Source organism: Bactrocera tryoni, chromosome 2 (genome assembly GCF_016617805.1).
Source record: "Bactrocera tryoni isolate S06 chromosome 2, CSIRO_BtryS06_freeze2, whole genome shotgun sequence".
Taxonomy (NCBI): Eukaryota; Metazoa; Arthropoda; class Insecta; order Diptera; family Tephritidae; genus Bactrocera; species Bactrocera tryoni.
Genome location: NC_052500.1, coordinates 1,130,586 through 1,157,887, shown reverse-complemented (window position 1 = coordinate 1,157,887; position 27,302 = coordinate 1,130,586). Strand labels below are relative to the sequence as shown.

Below are 27,302 nucleotides of genomic sequence, written 5' to 3'. Positions count from 1 at the left end.
GGAAGGTGAAATATATACTCTGAACAACATTACCATTCTCTGAACAAAGATTTCCACTCAAAATCTTTTCAACACATTTAAAATTTTCCGCAAATTTGTCCAATTAAGAATTTGTAAACAATTCAATGGCACGGGAATTGATTAGTTTGCGCCTTTGTGTAGGCTACGGTTTCTAGTTATTCTGGCTGAACAATGTAGCACATACACAAACCTCGATCGCAGGAAGTGATCTCGCACCGGAAACTAACAAAATGCCTAAAGGTATGCCACGTAATTAATAATGCAAGCTTTAATAAACGACGAATACGAAAATTTAGCAATACAACCAAATGTAGACAGTAAACAGTAGACAGTAAACAACAAAAACAACAAACAATGCACCTAGAATTATTAGTCACTAAGACTTCTATCAAGCGTTATAAAATGTGATATACATATGTACATATTATACAAATGACGCGAAGAGCGTCCAGATATGAATGGGTTAAATTTAGTGCGCAAGCTGTCAACTTAGGCCATTGTCATTGGCAATCGTCGATGAATGCTTACCTTTGGCTAAAATTAAAAATACAAACGCGCAAACCCTTTGCACTCCCGCACTTGTACATATGCGATCGGCAAGCGCAGGCGATTATGATCGATGCTCGACACCATTCGATCAGTTGTGTGGCGGCGTTGTGGCTGCACGCGTCGCGGTGAACATAAACAATTCTCTGTGCAAGTCAACTGGCAAAGCCAAAGACAAAGACGTTATCAGTTGATGACTAAAGCCAATTCACCGTTATCGCGCTGATAAGCTGGCCATTAGGCAAGCCTCTAACTTGTTCAACCGGTAGCTGCGCGACGCACTACTGCATTTCAAATCTCAACTTGAACTTGACCGTCTTCGAAACGCTAGAATGACAGCAAATAAAATTCGAATGAAGAGCAGCATTGCCGCATGCCGCAAATGTGGCAGCCGTAAAGAACGCAATGATGGTGATTGCACAAGTGAGGAAGGGCGCGCTTCTCTGTCACCAGATAGTGCCTCCAGCCTGGGGACAGAGCAGCTACTTTTGCCCAACGCCCTAACGCCGGTCTCGTTAATTGCTTCCGCTGATTTTGTGGAACGAGGACACAAACCTTCGTGGCGCATGCCGTGGTTCCTTACCGTTATGTCGTGTGTGCAGGTGAAGTGAGGAGTTTCTTTTAAGTGTAATACTTTATCGCTTTCGATTTATAGACTTCCCCCTTTTAGAACGTATGTGAGTGTGGGGTAGAACCTAAGAAAGTCATTGCACTCGCTTTGCTCTGCTTCTACTCACTTTCCCTCGAAACTGTTTGCCTATAAAACCAAAACAACAACAACTAAGAGACGGACAGCCAATTTGATAGCAATATTGAAGACAAAAACAATTAAAACGAAAGAAACAAACACAACCGCAGAACAGTTCACTTTTGAAGTGGTTGCGCTGATATACTTTCGATTGCGTAGAAACGATAAATCGAAATAATGAATGTATGTGTGTGTGTGTGTGGGAAAATGGAAATGCGGTGGAGGGGTGGGCATGTGTTAGCACAGAATATTTTGCGGTTTTGTGCTTGCCGCATGTAACATACACAAGTGCATATGAGGCATATCTGGTTTGTCAAAATAAAAGCAAGTGAAAAGAAGCAGAAGTAAATGAAATAATTTAGTTTTGAAAGATTTTACAGCTCAGATTAGCCGTTATTTCTAACAGCTTCCGATGTGCGTTTGCTTTATTTATTCTTTTCTGCACCTAGTGTAGATTGTTTTTTGTTATTGTTGTCTTTTCCACCGTCATGTCAGAAAATAATACATTGCCAAAACCACACACTTGCACAGAAGCAGACCTGAAGCCATATCGTCTACATACACTTGCCCCATAGCGCCGTATACCGCAGAGCAGTTTGTGCGATTGTATCCAAAATTTATTTGTCAAATCGGTGACCTGCGGTTTTGTGGTTTCATCAATGATGTCAATGCGTTTGCCCCCTGTTGCAAGCAACGAGCAGTGCCGCTCAGTTTTTAAAACCGCCTTCAAGGTATGAGGAAAGGGAGTGGAATGAGATCTGCCATCAGATATATTTTTCTGAGTTGAATGTGAATAAAGGAGAGATTTATGTTATATCATTCCACTTTGAAATTACCGGTGGCTTTTGTAAATTGTCAGATCATCTGTTAGGTTAAAGTCTGTTGGCGGCGGGATCTTATTCAACACATTATTCGGAATACGTTGAGTCGCCTTATGAAAAGTAAAGAAGATTCCGTTGTAGAACTCTTAGGATAACCGGTTTTCTACTGGACTTGCACTCCTGCTCTCTGCGAACACTCATCAGCAACTCGGTGTAATGAAACTGTGGAACGTGATTTCAATCTCTTTACGTACAGCTGCAAGCGAAACCATTGGTTTTCGTAAAGGTCGAAAGTACAACTGTTACGTTGAGGACTGTCGTGTCGCAGTCGAGAGAAAGCGAACAAAGCGTACATGTATCAGGCTCTTTGCTAGATGTAGTCGGATGAAAGCATTTCCGATAATTGGAACCTAAGTGTGCTCTGCCCCATCCACAAAAGGCGGACCCGACCAACCAATAATCCAATTACTAGAGGATAAGCTTCTTTAACATCGCATAAAAGGAATTTTCGAGCATAATGCGTTAAAGACTGAATCCCGCTGTCAACAAACTGATTGAACTTTATTTGTTTTCTGTCGTATGCCAATAATATTGACATCATTGGCCTCAACAACCGCGCCGGTAGTTCTGCTTTCTCCAGAATGGATAAGGGAGCGAAGCATAACTCTCGACGAACAAAGACCAAACGGCGAGTACCGCAGTCGATGAAACGATGAGCTGTACGATATAGAAGGCGACTTTGACATTCAGTACACGCAGGCGGAAGCAGATGTAGAGGAAGACCTCCACTCCGCTAGAGAGATCAGGTGGAAAAGTACCTGTCTGCACTTGATATCTCGATTTGGCGCCTAATTGTGGTTGTTAACTCGGCTATAACCGCTTAAGCGATGTCTACGACATAAAAAAGAAATAACTGATTGCTTAGATTTTTAATTAAACATAAATATATTCAACAAATTTTCTAAATTTTTGGTATATAATATAATATAATATGTACATATATTCGTATTTTGACTCATACAACGCTACAGCTTTCCGTCTACTTCATCGCCAATGGCTGTCTCAATCGACGTTTGATGTTTGTCCCTGGACATCCCTACGAAGTTTGGCGCTACTTCACCTACACTTTACTACACTCCGATCTCATGCATCTCTTGTTGAACGTGTCACTACAGGCAAGTAATCGACATCAACCTGAAAGCTCCCGAAATAATTGCTCAATATTGCGAAAAATATGAATTGCAAAGTTTTCTGCAATTGCTCAGCAGCGATATTGCAATATTTCTCCAATAATATCAAAAACACAGATTTCCTCTTCAAATTGCTCTTATTCTCCTTTCTGTCTTTAATTCACAGTGCCTAATTGGCTTTTGTTTGGAGAGCGAGCAGAGTCACTGGCAAGTGGCCTTCATCTATATCGCGGGGGGATTTTCCGGCTCTTTGGTCACCGCATATTCTCAGCCAGAGTTGTCGTTGCTTGGCGCATCGGCGTGCGTTTACGCGCTGCTGACCAGTCATGTGCCGCATTTGGTGTTGGTGAGTCGCGGCAAAGCCTGAAATTCGTTATTCTCTTTTTTCATACCTTTTCATTCGCTAGAATTTTCGTCAACTGCCTTACCGTTATCTGCGAATCGCGTCTCTGCTGATTTTGTGGCTCACCGACGTTACGCTCACGGTGTACCATTTTCTGGTCAGGCACAATGTGAACCCGCGTATCTGTGTGGAAGCTCACTTTGCCGGTGCTTTGTCCGGCCTCAGCTTCGGCTTTCTGCTCTACAGCGTGATTAGACGTCACTACGCCAGTCACTGTTGCTTGCTGAGTATATGAAATAAACTCACCAATATACATAATTGTATGTCTTTATATTAGATTAGGTAACCATTCGTGATATAATGTCGAAATTTGAGGGCGAATATTTCTAGACTTCATTAGTATTTCGTGCGAATAAATTATTTTTACGCTTTCAGAACATAATGAATTTGCTTATTGGGAAAGTGAGAAGTATTTATTACCCAGCAGGTGTAGCCGCGTGGTTTGGAAGCGCTGAGTACGTGTAGCCACATATTGGATATACCCCAACTTGACGGGATTTGCCAAGCCCAAATTCAACTATTTTAACGCCAAAGTATTTCTCTCGTGTACCTCTAACCCCCAACAGTCTTTCACATCTAACTTGCAGAACTTTGGCTTGGACATTAAAAAGCACAGTGCGTTCGAGTACTATGATATTTCGTTATATTTATTATTCTGATTGCTTCGCTTCCAAGTCAATTCAAATCACTTACTACTAAGCTTAGGTGACTAACTTTATAAATATATTCTCGGTAAATATACAACTTATACACATAAACATTAAAGTTAAAGATAAAATACTCAAAATTAAATTGGTCTCGTTCTTCGCGGAGCCAAACGTCAAACTAAAGCTAAAGAAGGGGCGCCACTTAGCACCCGCTGCACCGCACTCCGGTATAAATATGCTCATCGCTTCTACATACTACTAATCAATCTTAATTCTTCTAACCACACACTGCAACCACTCGGTCAGTTAACACTCTAATTGGCCACACTTCACGCCCACCTCGGTGCATTTGCATTCCAAGCACGGGCTGGACAACTCCAGTATGATGCGACCCACCCGATACATGCGCCCGTAGATATTGCAGCCGGCCAGTTTGAGCACACCCGACGGATCAATCAAACTGTTTGAGGCGGTGTGTTGCGCTTCCAGTGGATTTGCCGCTGTAGGCGCGTCCAAAGCGACTGGTGCCGACGCTGTGGCCGAAATAATTTGTTCGATGTTTCTTTGCACTAAAGGTACACTAGTCGACGTTGTGGTTGTCGCAGTCGTCCGCTCTGTGGCACTGCTGCTGAATGAAGACGCGCCTTGCAGAGCGCTTCCGCGTGCCGGTTCCAGCCCCTCGACCTGATTCAGTGAATTCTTATAATATAGAAGGCCTAAAAAGTCACCACTGGTGTGTTGTCCGACAACATATGGACGCTCTGTAGTGCGTTTAACCTCAAAGCTAGTGTCCATGAAGGGCAGTGTGTCAAATGGTGAACGCTGCAGCGGTTTGTTCGCGGCCGCCGTGCTTTTTGATGTTGTTGGTGGCAGCGGACTCGTAGTGGTGTTTCTATTGTTGGGGTTACGCAGAGCTGACGTGCTGTTTATTCGCTTTTGGCTCGCCGCTATAGCAATGGGAGTCTTTGTGGTTTGACGACGAGTCGAGCCCGATTTTGGTCGTGTACTCTTTGGACGCGTTGTTGATGAAATTTTTGTTGTTATGGAAGTGGATGTGATGCCCGCACGGTTTTTCTGTGTAATGGGTGTTTTCAGATTTGGCATAGGCTTTGTGTTGTTGTTGGCAGCAGTTGCGGTGCCATTCAATTTGGGGAATGTGGAGACCGATGAAGCGATAGAGTTTGTCTTAACAACAATTCGTTTTGTTGTGTTTGTTGCCGTTGAGTTTGTTGGTACCCTAGTTGTTGTGGTAACTCTCTTTGGCTTTGCAGTTGCAGATGTGGTAGCAATGTCGGGCAAAAGTTCTAGCGAAGCTTGTGGCAAGGTTTTAAAAGGAGGCACTGTACTACTGCTAGCGCTCAAATTATGTGCCGTATGACTCTCAGCCAAATCGGATTCACCACCCAAAAGCAAATCCAAAAAGGACGCAATAGTGTTCTGGTGTTCCTCATTTGGCTGTCTCGAATCGTTTTGTTCATTAGTTGTTTCGGCGAACATTGTAGGGGGTGCGAGTTCCTCGTCTAAAAGATTCGCCGACTGTGGGACTGCAGTGGTAATGTGTATAAGGGACTGACTTATATTCTCGGGATCTTCAAACACCTTAGGAGGCTGTAGTTGTATGGGCTTTTGAACTAAAATGTTCTCCTTATCTTCAATAAGCGAGGTCAGATCAGGCGGCTGCTCAGTTCGAATAACATCCTTAAATGGGTCGGGTGTAGTGATTTCTGAAAAGGAGCCAAATAAATGAAATCAGTTTATCGTGAATTGAATATTAGAAACATGTTGTAGCGGTGATGAGTACATACCAATAACTTTCGTTGAATTCTCTCTGAGTGGGTCACCTGTAGTTATGTCAATTATATGCTTCGTTACTTGATAGCCAGTATCCACGTAGGGTAGTGTATCGATTTGCTCGTCAACGTCACTTAAAACGAGTGGGTCTTTGGGTACGAAACCGCCTTCAGTTTTGGTAGGAGGTGAGAAGCCTTTATGCTCGTCTCCCGCTCCAATAAAGTCGTATTTCACAAAAGCTGCTGCCCCTCCACTTGAACCGTCCGACTTACCTGCAGTCGACGACGTTACCGGCGGCGATGGACCCTCCACATTGAACTTGTAGATATACTCCGCCTTACTACCATCCGCTATGTCCGGATAGTTGGAAAAGTGTGGCTCAGTGATGGCTGGATATATACTGCCTTCATCATATTGATCGTAGTCGATTTTCGCCGTCGGTGAATTGCTGTGATAGTAGTCGTAAAGTGGCTTGGTACGATCCGCTTTCACGGCATCCGTTGGCAGAAAAGGAATTATTTTCAGATTGGGCAGACTGGGAGGTAAAGTGGGCTCAGCGTTGGCGTCGAAAGGATCCGACTCTAATATGGTGGGGTTCGTATTAATTAGTACTGGTTTAAGGGTACTGCTTGAGGTTGCTGCAGCGGTGGTGCTACTAGCAGTGGTTGTTTTTGTTCTCGTTGTCGTGATGCCAGTGGTGGAAGTTGATTTTTCAGTTATCGTGCTACTTGTTGTTGTAGTGGAAGTGGCAGTTGTACTGCTTTGAGGTGCTGTTGTGGTGGTTACTGGTGCTCGAGTGGACGTTAACACAATTGGGGACTTCACCATATGCTCCGGCAAAGGTTTGAAAGCGGTGACATTAGATGGAAGACTCGTCTTGACAACTTCGGCTGTTACAGTTAGATTTGCTATCTTAGAGTTTATTCGCATGGGTAGGGGTTTAAATGAAGGCAACGGTTTGGGCTTTGGGGTGGGCAATACAATTGCATCCTTCGGTCGCTTCGTTGTTGTACTTGTGGTAGTTGTAGCGTTCGAGGAAACTTTGGTTTGAGTGGTATTGAATACGTTTTCAGAGTTAAGCATATCGGAAATACCATCAAGCAGGGCGGTCAGAAGACCATTTTTCTTCTTTTCTGTTGTATTTTCTAACTCTGTTTGAGTAGTGTTCAGAGGTCGGGAAGTGGTAGTTTTTTGCAACTTCTCGATTGGTTTCTGCGTTGATTTTGGCTTGAACTTCAATTCGATGGGTTTCTGTGAGGGTTTTGGCGTAGGCTTAGTGGTGCTTTGGGTGGGTTTTGCACTGGACTTGGTTGCGGGCCTTTGTGTAGTTTTGGCCGTAGGAGTTGTGTGTTTAACGGACACTGTCGTTTGCGGCGTTTTCGTAGTAGTTGATTTTGTTGTTGCTGCAGTGGTGCTATACGTTGTTTTCTGGGATTCCGCATTGGCTACAGTTAGCTCGTCCGACTTAACTGAATTGTTAACCGAAGTATTATTCAACAACGGCTTTTGTAGTGTGACGTGTGTCTCTTTGCCAATACTACTTTTACGCAGAACAGGATATTCGACAAGTGAGCTCTCACTCGACTCACTAGATAGTGGTTCGCCCACTATAATCTCACCACTGCCAGAGAAGTCTTCAAAGTCTTGGTCGATGCGATCAATACTTGTGCTATTAAGGTCATTCTGATAATTTGCCGTGGTCTCGGAGATACTCGCTCTGTCACCTGCAGTTGTGCCTGTTTTCTGATCATCTTCATCAGGACCCAACAGAATGTCCACCCATGAGAGACCGTCATAACCCGTGGTTGTTTTCAACTCAGGTGTAACCTCTTCTGTCACTCTTGTAGACAGTTCATCCTCGTCAGTACCCAGCAGCAAGTCCAAGAAACTTACCTCAGTGGCAGCTTTTTCTGGCACTGTTGATTGAGTGTTTATCTGCGATTCCGTCACGACCTCCGTCAGAGGAGCTGCCAGCTTTTCTATATTTTGCGCAATGACTTCATCATTATTCCCGTCGATAATTTCCAAACCTTCGCGTATTGTGTCTAAAATGCTCTTCTCATCGTTCTTCTCCAGTATATTTTGATTGTGTGTCACTGTCACCGACGGATGTCTGTCTGGTGGATATTCAGCGGGTATTTTCTTGGTGTCGTTGCCATTAAGCTCATCTTCTTTGCCGAACAACAATGAGAATAAATTGAATTGACGTGAGCTCTGCGCACGCTGACTGCCACAATCGTAGCTGGATGGACAGCACTGGCCTTTCGGGACCACCGGTATGCAGTTCTTCAGTGCAGGTGAGCATTTCTTTGGCGCACAGCGGCGCGTGCCACGTATGCAGAAACAAATGTCACACGGCTTATCCGGATCGGAGCGCATTTTCTGTCCCTCCACGTAGAACTGCTTGTTCACGGTGCAGCCACGATTGCGCTGCAAACGCTGTGACATGCGTAGGTAATGCTTGTTCGAGGTCTTGCGGTAGCGCACCTCCTGCGACGACTTGCCGGACGGCTTGCTTGTGCAGTCGTAGCGCACGGGGCAGCAGGTGGAGTCGACAAAGATGGGCTTACAGCCTTCGACCGGCAGCATACATTTCGGCTTGACGCATTTCTCAGTGCCACCTGCAAGCAAAATAGCATAAATGCGCAACGGTGTCGTAGTGAATGCCTCTTAAGGGATCTAATCACTTACCAATACAATAGCAGTAGGTGCAGAGGTTTGAAGATGACATTGCCGAACCGGATTTGTACACAGTACCATTCTTTACGCAAACTGCAAAAGAGAATTGAAAAGCAAAGTATAAATATCGAATTACATCACAGTTGAAGTTGAGGTGGCGGTTACAGTACTTCATTTCACTTAAGCTCACGTATATTTAGCAGGGAAAGATGCTCGAAAGTGTTAATTGAGAACACTTTGGACTTATTGATTACTAATTGACATCGGAAACTTATGATCCGAAGTCTCTGTTCATACTAAAATATGTCTGAAGGAATTAGCAATCAATTCGATGCTTTTATGGTTGAAATATATATAAAACGTGGTGACGATAAAGAATCTACAAATCAAATGTCGTTAGATTTTAATATAAAATTGGTGATTATTTCATACTGAATAGTACAAGACGAGTAAAACCTCTAATAATTCTTTGATTTTATCTTTAAAATGTAACGCAAATTTAGTATTTGTATCCATCAATTATTTTAAACGCTTCTTTGTCATGAATGCTATACTGTTCACGAGCCACTACTAACTGACTGAAGACGATATTTACTCACCATACATATCGACCTCAGAGTCGTCGGAGCGCCGTTGCAGCATATTATCGTTTACGACGCGATCAATTGACTCCCGTTCGTAGTGATCCAAGTACGCGATAATGCGACGTGTCGCCGGTATCTTGTAGAAGGCATCCAGACGCGCGCACGACAGATACGGACAGCAGGCGTTCCGCTGCTGCACCACAATGCAACCGCGCGGCGGTGGCATCGGCATTTCGGGACATACCTTCAGACGACAGACGAGCGTCTTGCGCTGGCACTGGCACGTGAGACACTTCTCCACGGTGGGCACGAGTGATCTGTCTGCATACCAAGTGCCATTGTGATGACAGCCTGCAGCAGCATCATCCAAGAGAATACCAAAAGCAAAAATAAATACAATAAAAACGGATGTGAAAACGGGATTAGTGAACCGGTTGAATTGTTGCAAAGTTAGCGCATGTGCTTAGTAAGTGTGTGTGTGTGTGTGTATGCGTTAATAGTGTGCGTGTGTGTTCGTGGGGCTGGCAAATTAAAAAGTGACAATGAAAATGCAAGTTAACGCCTCAAAATGGACAGTCGACATGAGTCGAGCCATCGCGTGGATGTGGCGCGGAGCGGCGCGTGCGGGCGCAAGGCAGGCGCTCCAAGTTGGGCAGTAATTATCGCACGAGCATAAACGGTTTGTTTACATGGCGCTCGACTGGTTGCGAGGGGAGCGCGGCGGGCGAGAGGAAAACACAAGAAATTCGTGTACGACAAAGTAATGGCTTGAGTTTGAGTTGTTGAAATGGTTGTTGTTGTTGTATGTAAAAAGTGTGTAGATGCGTCTACGAGCTCGTATAAGCCTGTAATTTAATTGTCGGCAGCGTTTTCATTTAATTTAAATTTAAGTAGCAATTTGTTGTTGTTGTTACATCGGTCTTCGTTACAATTTTAATGGGCAGTCACGTGAACCAGATGTTATCGCGTTCCAAACATTTAATTTTGTAATTCCAAAGTGTGTGAATTGTGGCTGCAGGCGGACACAGGTGTGTGTGAATATGTGGACACTTGCCATATGTATGTATTTATGGTTAAGTAAATATTGGAGACTGGAAAAAGTCTTTTCGTATTTTGTCAATGGATGTCGTTGCAGTCGTATAACTCCAGTACTGCCAATCACATTGCGTCATACCACATAGTGTTGGTAAGGTGAGATCTTAAGCTTCACCAAAAAAAAAATAATTTCTGGAAAATTGAAAAAAGTTCAAAAATGAGTGAAAATAATGAGAAATTCGCCATATTTTGAAATTTTTGTATAAAAAGGGAGGAATGCCACCCAAGCCACCAATGAAATTTGTGAAGTTTACGGAGACGATGCTGTATCAGTTCGTGTACCACAAAAATGGTTCGCACGCTTCCGTTCTGGAAATTTCGATGTGAAAGATGCACTTCGCTCTGGTCGACCTATCGTCTTGAACCATTTAAACAAGGCTGGCTACAAAAAGAAGCTCGATATTTGGGTACCACATGAATTTTCTGTGAAAAGCTGAAACGAAATGAGTTCGAACCATTTCTGAAGCGAATGGTAACATGAGGTGAAAAGTGGATCAAATACGACAATAATGTGCGAAGAAGATCATGGTCCAAGCGTGATGAAGCTTAACAAATGGCCGCAAAGCCAGGATTGGCGCCTTGAAAGGTTATACTGAGTGTTTCGTGGGATTGGAAAGGAATCATCCACTATGAGCTGCTCCAGCCTGTTCGAACGATTGATTCTACATTTCACTGTCTACAACTGAAGATATGGAAGCAAGCAATCGAAAAAAGCGGCCATAACTGATCAGTAGAAAGGGTTTCGTCTTCCATCAGGACAACGCTGGACCACACACACCTTTGATGAACCGGCAAGAACTGGTAGAGTTTGACTGGGAAGTTTCGATGCATCCGCCATATAGCCTTGGCCTTGCACCATCGGACTACAATTTGTTTCGATCAATGCAGAACTCCCTTAATGGAGTAAAGTTGGCTTCAAGAGAAGCCTATGAAAATTACTTGTCGCAATTTTTCCAAGGAAACCAAAAAAGTTTTGTACTGATGGAATAATGTTTCTATTGGAAAAATGCCCAAAAGTAGTTGACCAAAATGGTACATATTACAAACACGAAAGATTTTTTCGACTACCTAATGTTCCGATTTCGTCAAGAATGTTTTATTAAGTTTTTCAATTGTTCAAGAATTAATGGGGACACTTCGCTTTTCAAATAAGCCACAGAAAGCTATTAAAGGAAGCCTATTCTAGAATAGGTTTTGGCTAGATAATCTCACCTCTTTTTGAACGAGATGCTTTGAACTTATTCCATCTGTATGTTCGATGGGTATTGTTTACTTTCATATTCGAAATAAAACGTCGAAAATTATTTGAATGACCCTTTGCAACGTTATTGTCACTATTCTGGCAGGTTGTTTCGATAAATGACACTTCGTACTTATATTTGAAATAGTTTAAAGCTTCCAAGTCATACCTTAAAGGCCTGTTGGCAGTCGCGTTAAATACTTGTTTTCTTATAAGACATAGACAGTTTGAATAAGAATTATTAATTGCATATTAGATAGTTGTGTTTCCCTGTGGGAAAAGCTCTGAAGGCGAGTTTTTGCTAACCATCTCTTCAACATTTTCTCTAAAATTAAATTACGAAGATTAAGTTAAGAAAAAAAGATTGTGATAATAATAGCGCCGAACAGAAAACAAAGGTTGAACTAACCTTTCAAAATAAACCATTAGGCATTCATTATTGTCATTTCCGTTCGCACGCATTCTGAAGAGCGAAAATGTTCTTAAACATAGCCAGAAACTCGCTTTGAATATCACTTTCTCACGACGAAGCAGACAAATTGAGCTTCCAAATGAAAATTGCAGTTAATCTTATGGAAATTATGAAATTTTACTTTCTACAACGATTTTGAGGCATCATTTTAATAAAAACTAATTCCATGGCGTCAACATTTCCCCCACACAATTCACACTCGAACACATTTACACGTATTAACACCACCAACTTGACGCAGAAATCACCGCATTGTGCTTACTGCCCCTAATAACAATCTCGACAAAAGCCAAAAACACAAAACCGAGACGCAGACGCACAAGTGGCACACACATCTGCGACGAACTGCGAACTCGATTTTAGTCAAGTCAAAAATTGAACGCCTCGCGGCCGAACTCGCGCCGCTGACAAGCCATTAAGCGAACAAAACACTCAACACATGTTTACAGTTTTAAGAACGCGCTTTTCGCTTGATACAAAAACAAAAACAAAAACTATAACCAAAAGCCAATAATAAAGGGAAATATGTAGGTAGATTCTTGAGAGCGCTTTGTGTGCGCGCTCGGTGCTAGCCCGTTGGGTGAAAGTTGGAACCAAATCAATTCTTTACACCAGCACATACACACACACCGACACACATGTGCCACCACGAAACAGTGCCAAGCCCTGGTGAGGCAGCAGAATAACATAAGCTACAACAAACAAAAGGCGCTTGTGGCTCGGAGTCGTTGCTGGTCATTTAAAGCAGTGCAGTGGCGCTGCCAGATCGCGACGAGGTCCACAAATGCTAAACTATGTTCCTACTGCCTTTCACAAGCGCATACACACAGAGCCATACATGCGTTGCATTCTGTGTGTGGTGAAGGGCGAGCGCGTTGACCCACAACTGCAACGGGTGTCTTTCTTTGGGAAAAAGTGAGTGGAAAACGTCAGCGCAAATACAGCTAGCGAAGCCACCTACACATATGTGTGAGTGTGTGCTTTCGCCAAGCGCCCGTGGATGCCGGCGCCTAATTAAAAGGGGAATTATAGTTTCCTTCTTAATTTCTACCTTCAATCGGTCATTTGTTCGCGCAGCTCAGCGCTTTTGAGCTGTGGCATGCAGCAGAACTAATCGCTGGTCGAAACATCTAGATGTAACTGTACGTGTTGGCATGCGCTGCGTAATGACCGTTACGCTGACTGTGATGAGCAAAATGTCAATTGTCCGAATGCCCACAAATCTCAACGCGGCGGCACGATAAATACGGTCGCACGGCCAGCACAAGTTTGTGTCTTGAGTCTTTTGTTTGATGGCGGATTTTCGATAGTCGCGCGCAATGCCGCGCTCTTTTTTGGTATGTGTGTGTAATTACAAACAAATTTCAGTGCGACAATAATGTAGAGTCAACGCGCAGAATGGGAAAGTCCACTCGTTAATGGCAATGAGAAAGTATTGTAGTTTCGGCCATTAAATTCACACTTTGTCTCTTCCGGTAACTCGCTCTGCCCACAAGCCGCCGAAAACAGCAAGCAGCGAATATGCTTATGTGCAGATACTGCTAGCGTCATTAGCAAGCCAATCTTTTATATACATTTAAGTTTGTTTGTGTACGTGCAGCATTCGAGCCTCACGTTCTTGGCGCTTTTCACAGCCGTGTCGCAGAGCGCCGGGTTTTCTATGATTTTCTATTGTCATTCAGCGCGTCGGATATTCTTCTGCGCATTTAAGTGTGTGTGTGTGTGTATTTCGTGTATGTCTTCATCAATTCTCACTGCGGCAATGACATTTTCATTAGTCCGCGCGTCCAATTCATTTGCAAGTGGTGAAAAACTAGCTCCAACTTAATGATGGGTAGCGCTTAGAGCTTTCATAATTTTACTCTGTCACTTATTTTCCACCATTTTATACACTTATGTGTTTGCTTTGTTGTTGTTTGCCTTAACGCAGATTAGCTGTTGATGGACACACTGTGGCAACAAAACTGGCACACAAATTAATTCCCATAATTATGGCTTGTAAGTGAGTGCGCAATTTGCAGAGTTGACTTCAGAATTTCCCCAACAATTTGGTTCTTTCCCAAGGCACTATGAGGCTAGGCGGAGAAAACTGTATTCAACAAATTGTTATTCTGCATAAAAAAATGATTATTTCGCGGGTTAAATACAGTTGATTGATAGTTAAACGGGCTGAAAAGTGGGTTAAAGCTTTTGCCTCTTTCCGGTTGGGTGGAGGACTCCGTACTGAAAGTCACTAAATATGTCCTCGGTTAATTTGGTCATACTTTTGACACATATATTTTGGTAATAATAATTACTAGATATTCGTAATAAGGCCTCTCTGGTGAAGTTCTTGGCAGAGCCAACTTGAAGGAAGGCTCAAACGGCGAACGCTGTTGAATACTCAGTTTAGTAGGAGGGCCAGTACGGTAGTGAAATGTTTACTTGGGTAATATGGATACACAGGTACTGGATGCAATACGGAACCGGCAGCTGGAGCTTGAATTCTGCTCTTTTCTTTGCACAAAAATTTGATCCAGTTGGCCAAATATATTCAAAAAGTTTGGTTTTCTGGGTTGAATGGTTGAATCCCAGTCTAACTTGTTCTGCTCTTAAATATTATACTAGATCCAATGGGTTCGGCTTCTCTCTAAGTTAGAATAAAATTTTCAGTAGAAAAGAATGGACGACGGTTCTAAGGGTAAGATTTATTTATTCACAGACGGATTAAATGATGAAACAGGAACCAGAACAGGCTACTTCTCTAATAATGCTTACGCAGAAGGTAGCTTTAAGCTAAATGTCTAGAATTTAGTCTTTCAGGTCGAAATTGTTAGCAAAACAGAAGGCGCCAATAGGTCTTCGGATCTAACCAGCAAGTCCATAAATCTTTTAGGAAAGTCTTGGAACACAAGCAATACAATGCAAACCACAAAGTTAGTAGGATAGTGTTGATGATGAATAGACAAGAAACCTTCTACTTCTGATGATGAGACGATTGAACATTATACAGTCTTCAGCCGATTGAGACGAGGTATATTCCACGGTTCCAAATGTTCCAATGAGACATTGGGCAGCAGAGATGGAAAACAATGACGTATTTTTAATTTAGTTGCCACCCGGGAGCACAACGCGCCTAATGATGGCCTGCATGCGGTCGATTGCGGTTCGGCGCTCTCGCGCCTACCTTTTCAACCAACCTACATGTTGGGTTAAAAGTGTCCGGGGATCTAATTCAAGCCAAGAAAAAGACTTTGGCCTCAATAAAAGTTCGAGGAAATAAGCTAAAACTATTTGCAGCATCTCTTTGCCTAAATACACAGCGGCGTGGAGTACTCTCAACCATGTACTTTATTATTGTTATGATTCTCGCATCTCTACGGTGCTACTAAATGACTTAATATATATGATATAACTTGCTAAGTTGTGTGCCTTTCTGTAAATGCTTGGACCCTAAATTTAGCTTCTGAAAGCCCCAAATACCGCAGTGGCAATCAAATTGTCGCATAAATATCTGTGGCATAATCAATAAGCATTGCGTTGAATTTTGAATGAAGTGCTTTGCCGCGGAGACCGCGCGTTCTATTTTGCGAGCTTAGTGAAATTTCTTGTGGCATATCTGCACATCTTCCAAATTGCTCGTCTCTACCAATTTGCATACTTTGCTTAGACCTGTGCTGTTCACAACTCTGGAGCGCTCAAAGCGCCCACAGCGATTGATGTCAATCACGCTTCATTTCCGTTAGAATTAAGATGCAGAAAACCCAAAGTATGCTAACTTAAATATTCAACAGAATACCAATAATAATTACATGAGCAGTTTAGCAGGTGAATTGTGTTGAAATGCGATAAAAAGAGGCGACCTTTTCAGGTAAATGGCCAGCTGAATGATTCGGGAATTTTAATTCTTTCACTTCTATTGAATGCCATTTGTTTCGCTGGCCATGGCTCGCAGGCGTGTGTACGTGCGCGTGTGTTTGTAAATGCGAAGGTAAAGCAAAGCAAAATACTCACCCAATGGCTGCGCAACAAACGCGTCCAAGTGAGCGGGCCAAAGGCACAGCAGCGCCAACAGCGCCGCACCAATGGAGCGCCGCAACATTTTCGAATAAGTAATTTCGAAAAAAGCGAGAAGCGAGTAAGCGAGGATAGAGATCAGTAGCAACAGTTGCCGGCCGGCGAAGGAGCGGTATGCCGTTAGCGTGTTCGAAGCAGCCGATCAAAACAAACGCGTAGAATCTGTGTCACCGGGTGAATTTATCGTCGTCTCGGCCAATTCTTGGCGCGCGAGAGCGGTGCGCGGACGCGTGTGGTGCGTGCCAAAGCTGCGCTGCTCAACTGCTTTCAGCCGGCTCGCCGGAGTGTCGGAGTGCCGGTGCCCAGTGGGCCGCGCGGGGCCGCTGAACTGCGTGTGCGTTGATTGGTGAGCGAGCGAGTGTGTTGAATTGGCAATGAAGTGGCGTGTGTTGCTTTTATTGCTGTGTGTAATTGCTGTATCGCTTGGCGCAAATTTATGTGGGTGGCTTGGCTGCTGTTTAATTACGATTTATCCATTGATATGGAAATAATTTCACTTTGTTTGTCACAATTATTGTTGGCATGCCACATAAAGCAATTTGTGTACGCTCCGCGAAATTATCTGGAAGAGAGAAAAGTGAAAAAATAAAACTAAAAGTCATTAACAAAAACTCAAAAAAAAAAATAAATTTTTCTAAAGAAAGTGCGATGTAGAACGGCGAGAAGCAAACACTGCGGGCGTTCTTCGCTGCCAAATTATCTGCTGAACGAATTTGAACGAAGCAGGTAACAAAGTGGCCAAGTGCCACCTGTTGATTGGCACAAGAACGACTCAAAGTGTGATGAGAAACGTTTGCCAAAACAAAACGATTTCAATTAAATTGTCATTGGAGCCGGTTTTCGGTTTATTTTTGGTGATTAATTGTTGTTTTTAAACAACATTTTCACAAATTTTGCAGTTGTGGCAGATTGGTGGGCAGCAGATCTAATTTAATTTTCTACTTGCAAAAACTTTCGACTTTTTTTTCAACAACGAAAATTGTATGAAGCGACTTTTGGTCGAAGTATAACCCCCACAGGTGTAACCATCTTCACACGCCATTTAATTTTAATATCTCTCGTTGTTTCGTCAAATGAAAACCTCAATAAAAATCCGCGTGTCCACCTGTGCCTGTGCCACAAAGCCAGGCAAATGATAATGACAGTGGTAACAGCAACGCCGTCAGCCATCACCGCAGCATTCAAAATAAACACTGAGCGGTGATTGTTGTGCAAAGTGCCGTTAGCTAATAATAAGTACAATAACATAGAGCAAAAACAATAAAACGGAAATTAGAGTCGTCATTTCTTTCGCCACTCGTCACCCAGCAGATGGAGCCGTAAGAGCAAACGTTTCTATTGTGTTGTTGTTGCTTGCTTGTGCTTATGTGTGTTTTCAAGTTAGCAGTTGCAGTAACTGAACAGCAAAGCAAGAAAATGCTGGAAACAATAGAAAGAACAATCTGCCACACGGCACTGAACTTGAGTGCAGTCAACAGCGGCGAGGCACGAACCAAGGCATGCAACAATGCCAACGGTTTAGTTAATGGCGGTGCAGTGATCGGAAAATGCCGTGCAATGTTTGCACTGTGCCGCGCGCACTGCCACTGTCAACCGACAGAACTCGAACAAGAAGCAGAGCAATGCAACAAACAGCGCCGCTCACGGGCAGGTGCAGCGATTTTGTTTTAGTTTTTGCCGCTGTCAAAGCCAAATCGGCGAGGAGAATGGCAAGCCACTGCCTCTGTGTATGCTGCGAGCATAGAGTCACGCGTGCGATAGCGAAATGTTGCAAACATACAACAACAAAGCGTGGAAATCAAAGTTTGCATTACTAATGAGTGAAAATTTCCACAAGAACGGTACAAAGGCGAGCAGTCAGCAATCTTTTAAATGATTTTTCTTGGCAACTGCAAACAACAACAACAACGTCATATAAACGAAGTAAAAATTAAGAAAGAGACCTATAAGAAGTGCCTTAGCTATGAGAAGGGCTATGCCCTCAATGGGGATAGTAATTTGCTCCGCGCCCGCAGATGGCGGGGTGTGTCCACTCACGTGTTTGCACGCAATCTTCTCGCCCACTGAGTTGTTAATGAAAAGCGGAAGCTCGACTCAGCGGTGGATTCCATGCTTGTCCCTTGAGCGCGTCTAAAAATCAACACCAACAACACGCCGCTTGATTTTCATGTGTAAAACGAAAGACTTCAGCAACGAACCCGCGTGTGAGCATGGAGGGGGTAGCGTGCGGTGGCGGCAGCGAAATACTTTATTTCTGCTAATTTACGCAAAGCTATGCGAAATTATGCGGGAATCCGCTAAACGAACGGCACAAGGCAGAACCACGCTGCTCAGTCGTCTTCGCTGCCGCCAATCGGCGTGGAGATGCCTTATACAAACAATGGCTTGTGTGTCTACAAATCTTTATGTGTTAGCAATGGCTGCAAGAGAAATAAAAATCACAAAAAAAGTAGTATTTTAGTTTCAACGTTACTGTTTTTGTAATTGTTGTTGAACACTTGTTTTTGCGCTGAAATCTGCACGAACAGAATGTCACTTAACTAACTGGAGTAGAAATATAATTTGAAAAATGTGGAATTTCAACGTTGCATTTGCAGTTAGTTACATTTTATTTCCTGCACAAAGTTACAGTTATAATTATGAATAAAAAATTCTTCGAATTCTTAGTTGATGAACTGCCAGCATAATAGCCAACACAACGAGTATATAATATAGAGAATATAGAGCGTCATTCCAAAACAGCTTTTAATCCATTAAAAGATCGAATAGTTCTAACGGATTGATTATCCAAAGACGTTACCTTTCTTTTTCTTCAATAGTAACTCTTCTTTAATAGACTTTCAAAACCCTTTAAAGGGCAATTTTTGAGCACAATGACACGAGCGAAAGACCGAAACACCAACAACTCATGAACATGAACATCCATACATATGTACATTCCCAAGCAATGCGATCTGCTTGATTTATTTACTTTTGTTGCGGTCATTTTGCCACGGTTGGCTGCGCACGCCCACAACATTGCCGCTGCGCCGGATTTATTTGCCGAACACAGACTGTACCTAGCCGCATAGGCACGTTGCCATTGACACCGGGAGACAGCAACAGGAACACAAAGAAAACAGCCATTGCAACAGGCATTCGTTAGTAAATAATTTCTCATTTTGTGGCAGTGCAATGGTCGGAGCAAAGAGTGAAAATAGACAGAAAAAGTTTACGTCTGCGCAGTGAGGCTCATGCTAGCGAAGAAGGAATGAAGAACGAAAAGTTGGAAATTGATTCAAATTTATCGGCACACATTACACTTGCCACGAGCTGCAATCACTGCCTTGTGCCACAGCGTCTCCTTTACTGTGGCTGTTCATATGCGGAGAGGTGGACGTGGCCTGCTAGCTGGGCAAACATATCGTTGGAAAGGTGGCACAATTCATAGAAGCGCGGCTGTTGCAACTACACACACACAGACACATGCGAGTGTGTGCGTTGCGCTTCTCCATTCATTCATGCCACATCGACTGCGCGTCCGCAGCACATGCAGCCGGTGCCGTCAGACTGCCAGTGACAGCCAGATTGCCTGCCATCGTGTAATGGTGGGCACTTAGGTTGCTTAATACCAATTATTGTCGGCCGATATCTGCAAGCGCTCGACGTCTGCAAGCATGTGGACGCTGCGGCAGCGGAAACCGGTAGTTGTACGTCCAAGCCGGGCAGAGTCGAGAACACACAGCAATCGCTGCTTTGCCTCGTGTGTGCTGCGCCATTTTTCATGTGAAATTCGAGACAGTCAAATGTCCGTTTTGCGCAGATTATGTGATAAATATTGTGAAACGTGAGCACTTACGCTAATTTAATATTTTTCGAATTTATTGAATGGCAGTGCAAAAATTGGAGTGCAGGAAAATGGACAGCAAATATGGGAGAATCTGAAATTATCGCAGCATCAAACAAAATCACTTTTTTTTAAGCATTTTAGATGTTCGCTGCTTCATAGATAATTTGGTTAAGTGAAGCTATCCAATCACGAGCAATATTGACACAGTTTTCCTTTATTGAAGTTAATAACAAGTTTCCTGCTGTTAAGGCTCGTCTATGCTAGGCTGCATTAAAAAGAGAACATTTCTATAGATTCGATAATTTGAGACTTTGTGTAATTTCCTTATGTTTAAGCAGAGATATCCAGTAATGGGAGATGTATGATGATTCCATAGCCAGGGGAATCTCTAAGGTTGGTCATCATTATACGCTGAATAGTGTATATTAAATTTGTCACGATGTTTATAGCACCCAAAAGGAAACGCGGAAACCTTATGTAATATATATCTAAATGATTAGCGTGATGAGCTGAGTCGATTCATCTGTCCATCTATCTATATATACTATATGCGAATTAATCCCTCAGTTTCTGACATATCGGTTTGAAGTTTTGTACACGTCGTTCTCGCCTCAAGAAGTTGTTCAATTGTCCTAGTCGCCGATATCAGACTACTTAAGCTTATTGCTGCCACACAACCTGAACAATCTGAATTAAGTTCTTTAAAGGAATTTTTTGTATCTGTGAAGGGTATTATAACATTTTTTGTTGTTTTCATTAACATTTACCTATAAAATATGAACATTTTCCCCATATTTTGAGTTGAACAAATCAGAAATTTTCGAATTTCGAGTTGTGATGCTTCTTGCTATAATTTTCTGTTGTTCTGAAATCGAAATTTTTGGCACTTTTCTGTTTAAAATTATCGCAATCCAGCTCCAAAGCCCTCATTTTGACAAAATAATTTTGAATTTAAATTATATTATTGAACAGGTCAATTGAAAAGTCTCCGGCCTACCACAGTAAACTATTCCTTTTGGCAAAATTCTTTTTTTTTATTCAAAACTTTCAAGGGTAATACACTGATTATAGCGATCCTCATTTGGCATTTGGCCTTTGCTTCAAAATAAGTCTCAGTTTCGGCCATTACGTCTTCATTTCCTGGGAAAATTCATTCGCAGTAAGATCTGAGAAGAGGAAATAGACACTGGTGGCTATATTTAGAGAATATGGTGAACGCGGAAGCGATTCGAAGCCGAAACCATGAATTTTCGCCATAATTTTTACTGACTTGTGACTAGATGCATTGCCTTGGTGAAACAGCAATTTCTTTTTCTTTAAATGCGGCTTTTTTTGCGATTTCGTCCTTCAAACGGTCTAATAACGCTATGTATGTAACAGTGCTATTGATTATCGTTCCTTTTTCAAGGGTCTCAATAAAAAGTATTCCATTCGTCGGTAACAAGCGGTCTAAACTTAGCATACCAATTGTTGATTTTCCTGACGCAATGTCGGAAAACTCATCTTCAAGACAAGCTTTTGCTCCAACTGAATTTTCTCCCTTCAAAAGGCAATATTTTACCAAAAAGCGAAATTCATTTTTATCCTATTCACAACAATAAATTTTCACAATAACAAAAGTTTCTGCACTCAAAATGATAAACGTAAAATTCCTCAAATTTCACTCCGTTAGAAAAAGAGCTCTTCCATCACTGGCACAAATTAACAGTTAGAAGTTATGACTACTTCACAGTTCCATATCATTATGTCAGTCAAATGGGTAACTTTATCTTTATGGTGTAGCATGGACAAACGAGTTTCGCGCTTAAGTCTTTTGTTTGCTCCACTTTGCCAAGCAGCGGTGACACTTCGCTCATCCTTGCATGGCTGTGACAAATTGCTCTGGCGTGCTGCTGATCTACTGGCGCCGCCTCCCGCTCACCACGCAACTCAACAGTGGCACGCAAATGCGGCCACACACACGCACTCAGCACGAAAATAGGCCAACAACAATTTTAACCTAATATTCCACAACTGAAATGGACATAAAAAGTAGCACCGACCACACACACACACTTCGGAGAAAACTGGGCAATTAAAAGCAATAAAAACTGTTGTCGGCGATGTTACTGAGTTGTCACATGGATCTTAATGCCTCTTGGCGGCGGGCCAATGCGCCGTAACCGCCAGCAGCAGCGCCAGTCGACGGCAATCGACAGCTGAATTGAAACAGAACTAATGCAAATGTTGGCAGCAAAATGCCGAAAGAAAACGGACGTGAATGTTGCATGCGGAGAAGAAGTTGGCGGCTATGCCATTGCAGGGGCATTGGCAATGTATGTGTCTAGAGCCCAGCGCGCCACTGCCACTTTCGTTCGAAGCGTGCTCGGCATTATCCTGTTCCGCGCCAAAGACGCAGCTGCAGCTCGAGATGCAAATGTGGCTGCTCTGCCGCTGCCTCAGCGACCGCGTTGTTCGAAGACTCATTTGTGGTTGCTGCTCTGCGTCCACTGACTGGTGGCCACTTGCTTTGTTTGCGGCGGCTGGGACGCAACGATAGGTGCTCGTAAAATGAAAAGGCATCGCAATAAAAACCGAAAAGCAACCAACAGACACGATTTTTCATCAGAATGAAAACAACAGCGGACGGACAAGCCGGGCAAGTGGCCAAGCGTGCTAGGAAAGGCACAGCGCACATGCAAAAACTTAAATGCAAGAACAAATGCACAAATGGAGGAGCTTTGCTTGTTGCAACAACGTGAGTGGCATACAAGCAACTTCAGAGTGTAGCCGCAGCCAAGCGTTACAGCGAGCGGCAAGGGGAAAGCGGAGCTGGAGCTCCGTGGTGCGCCAGACCGCACAGGTTTCTGCCACATAAATATGCAAATCGTCCGGGCAGATTAGCCAGAATGGCCGTGTTGCATGTGGTGACAGTGTAATCATTGCGGAAGCCATGTGTGTGTGTGTCGGAGTCTTGAAAAGAAGTGCAAACACGGCAATTTAAACTGCGTTACATGTGATTGTGCTTACCACCACACGTCGTCGTTGCTGCCACAATGGTTATTATGCAGTTTGCGCGTTTAAAATATATATGCGAACCGTAAATATTTATATAAAGCTTCGGTAAATACTTATTTATGATAATTTGCCAAAGAAAACAAAATAAATTATTAGTTTTTCTGTGTGCGCTGTTGCTAATGCAATTGTACTTGCGGTTTTTGTGGCTTCATAAATGTGCAGGTGGCCACCGACTCTTAAACGCTGTCGATGCCACGGAGTTTTCGGTTGCTCTATGAACACTATTTATTCCTTAGCTCAACACCAATGCGTATCAAGTGAAAAGTCTTTTCGTATTTTGTCAATAGATGTCGGTGCAGTCGTATTTCTCCAGTTCTACCAATCACATTGTGTCATACCATATAGTGTTAGAAAGGTGAGATTTTAAGCTTCATTCAACAAACAATTTAAATTCAGGGAAGTTGGAAAAAAGATGCAGCTGTTTAAAAATGAGTGAAAATATTGAACAAATTCGCTATCTTTTGAAATTTTTGTATAAAAAAGAGAAGAATGCCGCGCAAGACACCAACGAAATTTTTTCGCTTGCTTCGGTTGTGGAAATTTCGATGCGAAAGATGCTCCTCGCTCGGGTCGACCTATCGTTGAAAAAGTAAAATTATGGAAAAGACTGGCCAGGACCGCCACATTAGCAGCCATGACATCGCTAAGGAACATCAAATTCATCATCAAACGGTTTTGAACCATTTAAAAAAGGCTGGCTACAAAAAGATTGTCTGTGAAAACTGTCGGTGAGAGCTGAACAAATGAAAGGGCTTCGTCTTCCATCAGAACGACGCTTGACCACACACATCTTTGATAACTGAGCAAAAACTGGGGGAGCTTGGCTGGAAAGTTTCGATGCATCCGCCATATTGCCCTGCCCTTGCACCTTCGAACTACCATCTCTTTTGCTTCAAGAGAAGCCTGTGAGAATTACTTGTCGCACTTTTTCGCCGAGAAACCAGAAAAGTTTAACATTTATATTAGAATAAGATTTATCAAAAAATTTTCTGGGATACGATTACATTGGTTTATCACAAATTTGATACAAAATACTTGGAACCTATCAGGCGCCATACCTCGAATGGTTAATGAAACCATTAATGGCATCACCGATATTCTTGCCTTCTTTGAGTTGCTAAAACCGAAAATAAAAATTTCCTAACACGAAGGGTTTTTTGTTATAGTCAAGGGGTATAGGAGTCAAACCACCACCATTTACTAAAATGACAAAAAGAGCTGTGATGGAAAATTTTTGAACTCAAATTCATTATCAGGACTTCTCAAATACCGCACGTACCTTTTGGCACATCAGTCGCAAATTTTTTCTTAAGATGTGTTGTGTAGTGTTATTATTACTTTTGTTTCTATGAACGTTAAATTTGATAGTTGAATTTCTTTTCTTTCAGGAGACTTACGACAAAACTATTAATTTCCAGACTCAAAATTTTGAAATTTATATTTTGTGAGGTAAGAATAATCAGTTCTTTTGACAAACAAATAAAAATTATGCTCAAACACATTAATTAGCCGTTCTTATGATGAAATATTGGGTAGTCGAAAAAGTCTTTTCGTATTTCTAATCAAACTTCACAAAATATTTATTTGCACATTTCAAAGAATCATTTCCGAATGGAGTGTAATTTCGCATACAAACCCCTCTATGGTAGTTTTAAGTGAGTGTGAGTGCATGCGTGTTCACACGAACATTCACACACATACACATGTGTTTAGAATGTATCCCAGCACTCGCAAGTATACTCGCCCATTGCCTTTAACTGTGAATTGGATGTTGTTTCTGTTGTTGTTATTATTATGCGACTCACAAAGTGTCAGCGACATTGTAAATGAAACCGTTAACTCGCCAGCAACAAGGTAATCCAACGGATGATGACAAGGCTTTGCATTTATTTTTAGTTCCTATTTGGATTTCTTACGGCCACTATGCTGTTGTTGTTGCCCACAGCCTGTGCCGACATTATATAATGCCCGATGTTGCTGTTGTTGTCGCTGTTGTCGGACGTTTGCCGCACAACAAACGGTGATGACCACGGGAAAATAGGTAACGAGCCACACGAGAATAAAAACCAAAGCAAACGCACCGAGACGCCTCAGAGGAAACGGCGATCAACAATATTTTATTCGCAACAACAACTCTAGACAACCGTCAAGCAGCTGCCGGCCATCGCCAAGCGCTACGCAGCGGAAATTCATATGCAGGCTAACAACGCACGGCGCAAAGCGAACGGCCGGCCGTTGAATAGTGGATTCTGCGCAGACGCACCAGCGCACACAGTCGCATGAACGACGCAAGACTCGCCTCGACATAGACGAAGATATATGGCGGGAAGCAATGAAAGCAACAAAAAAATGCTGCAGCCAACAGAAAATGTTGCATCAGCGCAAAAAGTGAAGATAAAAAGTTGAAGGAAAAGAGCCGCACCAAGTCAAGCGACAACAACAACTGCAGTTGAGGCATTGGATTGTGCCACACACATACACATAGCTATCAGCAGCTTGCGGTTTCGCCACAGTTGCGCGCACAGTTCACATGGAAAGCAGCCTACGCGCATAAAGTTCTTAGCTAAGGCGAGATAGACGTGGCAGCAACAAAACACCGAAGCATTACAGCAACAACGCCCCTTCGGCGTGTGGAAAATGTTGCTGTCATATTGCACGGAACATTATCAGGTACTCGGTTGACTGTTGCAGAGCTCTTGCAGCTGTGCCACCGCCGGCGGCGCATGCGCGTGCCAATTCTTTGCTCGACTGCAGCCCCCATCGCCGTGGGCGCACACTCTCCAGCAGCGGCGCGACGGCGCAAAGGCGCACTTTAAGGGAAATAAGGAAGCAGTTTTCACCGCGGCGGCGGCCGCTAAAGCCAATTTATGGCAACACCAGTTGATTGTCGGTTGCCGTCGCGGCCATTCATTTGCTCTGCGCCGCCACAGCCGCCATAGTCGCAAAGCAGCAACGTTGCTAGCAAAAGCGATCACCAACATAAAATGTAAATTGGCTGCGATGCGGGCCATAAGCCGCTTTATCTTTGTGGAGCAATTTATAGTCTAATTTATGCTTTTTTGCCATTTTACGAGCACAATGTTTTTGTTGTGGCACAATGGACGTTGCAAATATCGCAAACTTTAATTAACCTGAAATTACTTTTAACGTTTTTTTTGGAATTTTCCTACGCGGTCACAGATAAACTGTACTTTGCGTTGCGTTGCCGCGCGTTCACTAATTGCAAAGAAGTCGGCAATAACAAAAACAACTAATAATTTACACATTTCCCAGTTTTTATACCTTTCCTCCGCAATTTGCTGCCGTTGCACACTAAGTTGCACTTTTATGTGCGTTGTGTTGCACATTAATACCCGCACACGCACGCACACACTCGCAGAGGCAGAGGCAGGCGCATGCACGAATAAAAGTTTAGCACTTCTAAGCAAACCGCAAACTCATCGAGGCCTCCAACTGCCTTACAATGCACCGTGCTTTGTTGCACTATCGTTGTTGTTATTGTTTCAGTGGCTCTGCTTGCCACCATACAAACTTTTTAATAACTAAGAATGAAAAAGAAAAAGAACAACTTTTCCACTCAGCACTACTGCAATAGCTACGATGGAGACGATCTTAACGCGACGCGTGCATATTCACAACTGAGGCGCGGCGCTTCCGCAGACCAAGCTTTAAAGAAGAGTTCAAAAGAAGAAAGTCTGCCCGAACGCTGGCGCTGCCGTCCCGGTCAATGCTGCTTACGTCCACGATGTTCTGTTGGCCACAATTCATTCTTTTCCGGCGCGCAACGAGCAGTGCCGACCAACGAAGAGAATCGCGCGCAGCCAACATGAACGATTTCATTAAGTTTGAAGAGAAAAACTCAAAGAGAAGTGGCAGAAAAAGGTCTGGATGCTTGGAAAAGTGAGTGCTTAGAGGGTGAGAGAGTGTTTTCTGACAGGCAAATTGAGATAAAAGTCAACAACATTAAAGTTTGACCACTTGACTAGTATAAGAACTCTTGGATCTCACTTAGAACTAGTAACTGCAAAAAGTGAGAATGATTGGTTCTGCAATGATTATTAGAATCAGAGCAGCAGAAGTATCGTTCTTATTTTACTAATAAAAGCTTCTTAAACCTTAATTC

General features: G+C 43.0%; 2 protein-coding genes across 2 annotated transcripts; one reads left to right on the top strand and one right to left on the bottom strand.

The window, feature by feature from the left end:
- Positions 1-899: 899 nt before the first annotated feature.
- LOC120767583 (protein rhomboid) lies at positions 900-3,964 on the top strand. The gene is made up of 6 exons (XM_040093730.1): positions 900-1,169; positions 1,238-1,244; positions 2,499-2,520; positions 3,134-3,311; positions 3,493-3,672; positions 3,734-3,964. Exons 1-6 carry the CDS (start codon positions 900-902, stop codon positions 3,962-3,964), a joined length of 888 nt encoding a protein of 295 aa, XP_039949664.1.
- Positions 3,965-4,430: 466 nt separating this feature from the next.
- LOC120768630 (mucin-5AC) lies at positions 4,431-16,318 on the bottom strand. Its single transcript, XM_040095395.1, has 5 exons — positions 16,231-16,318; positions 9,446-9,781; positions 8,859-8,939; positions 6,182-8,788; positions 4,431-6,100 (listed from the first exon to the last, which is right to left on the bottom strand). Exons 1-5 carry the CDS (start codon positions 16,316-16,318, stop codon positions 4,683-4,685), a joined length of 4,530 nt encoding a protein of 1,509 aa, XP_039951329.1. The 3' UTR covers positions 4,431-4,682.
- Between the last annotated feature and the right edge of the window lie 10,984 nt (positions 16,319-27,302).